Below are 5,244 nucleotides of genomic sequence, written 5' to 3'. Positions count from 1 at the left end.
ACTTGAATACTTGAATACTTGAAGTAATTTATATTTTTACGGCATCTAAAAATCATTTCTGATCCCACAGAGAGGACAATCTGAGGAGAATCTCACAGGCTGGACACATTTACATCTATTTTACATATTTAAATGGAGGCGTGTCAGGGGAGGAGTCTCAGGTGCGCTCAGTTCCACGTTCGTTGGGATGTTTAAAGGAAAGTTGAGCAGGAACCTGCGTGCGCACGGTTTTATACATCTGAATATTTTGTTGCGGCGCACTTTTCTAAATTTMTCCGTACGTCAACTTTTAGTGTGAAAGCTGCGCAATCCTTTATGCATGAGGCCCCTGGAACCTGAACCTTCACCTGTAAATAAACATCACTTACCTATTTAATTCTGAGTCTCCTGAGTCTGTTTACTTCCACGCTGCTCGCCTTAGACAGATCTGTATTCCTGACACCAAGTTTATTACATCTGGCCCTTTGAGGGCCACCGTAATGCTGATGTGGCCCTTGGTGAAAATGAGTTTGACACCCCTGCCTTAGAAAAAGGGTGAGATTTAGAAAACTGCAGACAAGGACCAATCACTGAATCAGATTTCATATTCAAAAATATTCTCAAAGAAATGTCAAGATGACGTGAAAGTCTTGAAGTTCAAATTCAACATAATAATGTTGTTTTTATTGCTTTTAAAGAAGAATATGTGAAATAAACATTCATGTAGTAAATTAAAGACAAGCAGTTCCCTCTTTGTTCCACCATTTGTTTGGTGATAAGTCAGAAACAAGTTGGAAACTGACTTAACAGCTAAATTTGATGATGTGATCGCAGCCGTGGATTGTAAAAGGAAATCCAACTGGAGAGAGGAGGAAACACTAACACTCACTGAGTTAGATGAAGAAAGAAAACGTAAAAGAAAAGCTCAGTTCCACATTAACTAGTGCAGACAACAACAGACATCTCCAGACTTTTGACTGCATCTCATGTCGCCTGCATTCACTCACCATCTGACAAAAAATGGTCTAATATTCTCTGCAAAAGTCACACAGTATACCATGTATATCAGAATTACACTTTTTAACCTAAAACCCCTGGACCCTAAGCCAGTGGTTCACAAACTTTTCTTATTGACCCACAAAACACCAGCAGCAGAGACCTGTGCCCCCAGCTGTTGTCAGTTGAACATTATTTTCACACCAAATAAACATGAGCATAAAAACAATATTTATTATGCTATTTTTGTCTATTTTAAGTACACTAATCTTATTATTTTCTAAAAACAAAGGCAAAACAATGTGCTTAGTTGTTATTTTTAAGCACACTTAATTCAGAAAATATTTTCAGGACCCCACCTTGATGTTTCAGGACCCCGCTGTGGGTCCTGAACCCAACTTTGAGAACCACTGCCCTAAGCGGCCCCCATGGGGGCCTGCGGCTTAAAAGGTTCACTTTTACCCCCCTAAAAAAAATAATAAATAAATTAAAAAAAATAAAATAAAAAAAAAAAGAACCACCCCCCACACAAAGTCCTGGCTACAGGCCTGCTATAAGCTGACACTAGTAGGACAAAAACTTGTCTTCTCCTTGCCTCTGGTTTAAAGCTGCATTTCACCACCTACTTGTATGGGGGGAGAAGTGTGTAATTTTATACAGGGTTCCTGCAGTTTGAGCCAAGTTCAATTTAAGACTTTTTAACGCCAAGTGAAATTAAATTTAAGACCAATTTCATAATAAACACAAATGACAAAATAAATAAATAAAATAAAATAGAAACTGTGGCGGAAACTCATGAATCAAAGTATTTTTGGTTGAAGTTATTCAAATATTGCTAATAGACCAACTGTTTTTATTCATATCTAACAATAGCAGAAACATTCTTAGTCAGTTTTAAACTTAATTTAATTTCTGGAAATTCTCTAACGACCCAAAATTTGGAGTTTTAGGACCCACAGTGGGGTCTTAACCCCAATTTGCTGTAGATGAAACCTTAAAGTGCCTGTGACATCAAATGTTTGTAAGAAATATGAATGCATTTTTGGAAACACAACATTATTAACATATTATGAAACAAATTTCATGATGCTCAGATGGGCAGTTGATGAGATATTTGCATGTGAAATAACAGGAAGTGATGTCAAAAGGGAATGTCTGCATGTGAATATTTAAAAAATAAATGTTACCAATTATTTAAATATTTGAGATGAATTACAGTCATCCTACTTACAACGTGTTAACATTTGTAAGACTTCAGAAAGATTTATTTAACATCATTAAGGCCTTATTTTTGGATCGATGAATTCAATTCCTTTTAAGGATCTGCAGGAACCCTGATTATAGTGTGTCGGTGGAATAAAAAGGTCACAAACACGGCCAAAAATAAGCAGTTTGTACATAAAACCTTTAGAGAAATGTAGGAGTAAAAAGTACAATTTTATCGATTGAAGTGGAGTAAAAGTAAAAAGTATTTAAAAAAAATGCTACTTGAATAAAATGCAAATCCTCAAAAACTGTACTTATGTACAGTACTCAAGTAAATTAACTTTGTTACTGCCCACCACATTGGTATCAGGTCAAATAAACAAGAGCACAGTAACAATATTAAAATGGTAAATGGTACTGAACTTATAGAGCACTTTTTCAAGTCCCTCCGGACCTCAAAGCGCTTTACACTAACAGACATTCACCCATTCACACTCACATTCACACACTGATGATGGCAAACTACACTGTAGCCACAGCTGCCCTGGGGCGCACTGACAGAGATGGGGCTGCCATGCATCGGCGCCACCGGACCCTCTGACCACCATCAGTAGGCAAGGTGGGTGACGTGTCTTGCCCAAGGACACAACGACTGAGACGGCTTTATTAAGTACACTTACCTCGCTCTTTTGTAACAACTAAGGCAAAACATGTTGTTAGTAGTTATTTTTGAATGTAATTAATTCTGAAAATCCCAAAGGACCCCACTTTGATGCTCTGGGACCCCATGGTGGGTCTCGAGCCCAACTTTGCCATCCACTGCTTTTAAGAAGAAAACCAAATAATAAACTCTAAACCTAAAAAAAAGGAACATTTCCTCATTCCCTTTATGCCTCAAAGCATCTATTGACGTCACGTCATGATTCACAGAAACAAAACGTTTCATTTTGTTTGTCCTGAGTCAAACCTTGCATGCCGCTGCACTCGACATGTGTCCTGAAATCTTAGCGTTCTCGAAACAAATCTTGCAAATGAGGCTCAAAACAAGGGGTGATGCACTGATGAAAGCCAATTTTTTTTCTCTCTCTCTCTACCAGTAACACTGTTTGATTATCAGTTTGGATTTGTCACCTTGCAGCACAAAAGCCAGAAGATAGAAGAACTGCAGCTGTCCGTCCTCCACATCTGCCTGGATGTCTTCGCACACGAGAGGCCTGAGAGATCAAAGGACACCGAGTGTTAGTGCATCATAAATATTCAAAAGGATCCGATTCCACCTAAATCTGTGGTGGCTTGCAGCTGTCAGGTGCTGCTCTGTCGGATGGAAGCACTTAAGAAACATGGGATGAACTTCACAGTAACTGTGCAACAAAAAGGAAATAATTGACAAACTAATGTCTGACAGGGCTTGTGTTGCGCAAACACTGGAAGTGTGTTTTGAGTCTGTGGTTAGCTGCCTCACAGCACATGAAGGAGCCGCTTTTGATTCGTTTTCAACTCTTGATTGTCGAGCTAGATGAGAAGCTGAGGCATGTGATGCGTTTGTTGTGTGGCAATGCAAATGTGCGGCGCAGAACAAAAGCTGGGATTTGTCTGTCAAAGCCTGTTTCTTTTTTCACCTCATCTAAAAAAGGGACGTTTGTGTTTATTTGAACTCAAACAAAACACCTTCCCTTCATGACTGCTTAAAAAACATACAAAATGTCAGCATAAATAAAATTCTTGAATAACACGACATGTTTTCCGCACATGAGAACTTTTATAAAAAAAAAAAAAAAAAAAAAAGAAAAGAGAGGAGAGGAGAAAACAAAACATTAAAGGCCTGGTGTTCCCTGAAGGAATTCATATCATGACAAGAGTTTTAATTTAAGATGGCTGCCACAAGTTGCAAAATATGTTGATGCTCTGACTGTGTGCTGAAAATGACTCTCAGCTACTACACAACCAACTTCACCACATTGCCTCTGAGACAAAGGTTTCTGGTAGTAGCTTATTTGTTCATTTGTGCACAAGATTATTCAAAGACTTATGAATAGATGTTCCCAAAGAACAGCTCAAGTTATGGGATCTGGCAACTTTTTTCCATAACCAATCACAACTCGGCACCTGCCCACTGTCATTTGCATAATCCAGTGTTTCCCCTACATTATTGACCATTACTGCAAGTGTGCTTGTCAAAAGGGGTGGGTGGGGGCGGGTGTAAAGTGCTCAGGTCTGTTGACAGGGTGGGATGCCCTAGGGGAAGCACTGGCAGAGGTACTTCTAGTTATTTATTCATTTTAGTAAGTTATGGGCACTTTGTGTTGGCAGTCTATTAGTTGTGGCGGCCATCTTAAATTAGATCGACCCCAAAAGTTGATGACTTCTAGAGGCTCAGGTAGCAATGACAATCTGAGAGTTTCATTAAAATCTGTCCAGGGTGGTCACTAACAGTAAATGCCAAAGTTTGAAGTAAAAATGTTACACAATGCACAGTGCTTGGAGTATGTGATGGGCATAACTTTCATCTACTAACACAGCACTTTTTAGCTCAATATCTGTAAAACTGACTGAGTTATCAGCATTTTTATGTTAGCTAATATGAATTAGCTGTGGTGGCCATCTTGAATTGGGGTGACTCTAAAAGTGAATTGTAGATCTAATAATGACTTTCTCAGAATGCTATCAAGATTTGTGATATATGGGATTTTTTTGGATAACAGAAAGATCCAAATGCCTCCAATATTTATTGCCAAAGTTTGAATCAAAAATAACACTATGGAGAATGTCATACTCAAAGTACCTGTTGGGGAAGACATTCAGTTACTACCAAATCAAATTTAAGCTCAATGTCTTTAAAATCGTCTAAAATGCAGCTCATTTTGCATTTGGCCAAGCCACTTAGTTTTGGCAGCCATCTTGAATTGAGGTGACATTGAAATGTAATCAGTTGTAGATGTACATTTAATGATTCGTGTCTGAGAGTTTCATTAAAATTGGCCAACTATATGGGGTAAGACAACTGTCAGAATCATTGTTTGTGTAAGAGTCTAAATTTGTACATGTAAGTCTATAAATGTACAT

At 38.3% G+C, this 5,244-nt stretch overlaps 1 protein-coding gene across 3 annotated transcripts in view; it reads right to left on the bottom strand.

Moving 5' to 3' along the window:
* stk11ip (serine/threonine kinase 11 interacting protein) overlaps nucleotides 1–5,244 on the bottom strand; it is a 100,036-nt gene that overhangs the window by 15,868 nt on the left and 78,924 nt on the right. For all 3 annotated transcript variants that reach the window (XM_014020707.1, XM_014020705.1, XM_014020706.1), the window contains one exon: nucleotides 3,313–3,395. In XM_014020707.1, coding sequence (XP_013876161.1) covers nucleotides 3,313–3,395 — 83 coding nt within the window. The remainder of the gene's footprint in view (nucleotides 1–3,312; nucleotides 3,396–5,244) is intronic.

The sequence above is a fragment of the Austrofundulus limnaeus genome, unplaced genomic scaffold, assembly GCF_001266775.1.
Source record: "Austrofundulus limnaeus strain Quisiro unplaced genomic scaffold, Austrofundulus_limnaeus-1.0 Scaffold264, whole genome shotgun sequence".
Lineage (NCBI taxonomy): Eukaryota > Metazoa > Chordata > Actinopteri > Cyprinodontiformes > Rivulidae > Austrofundulus > Austrofundulus limnaeus.
Note: the sequence above shows the minus strand (reverse complement) of the source record. Positions and strands in the feature narration are given on the sequence as shown.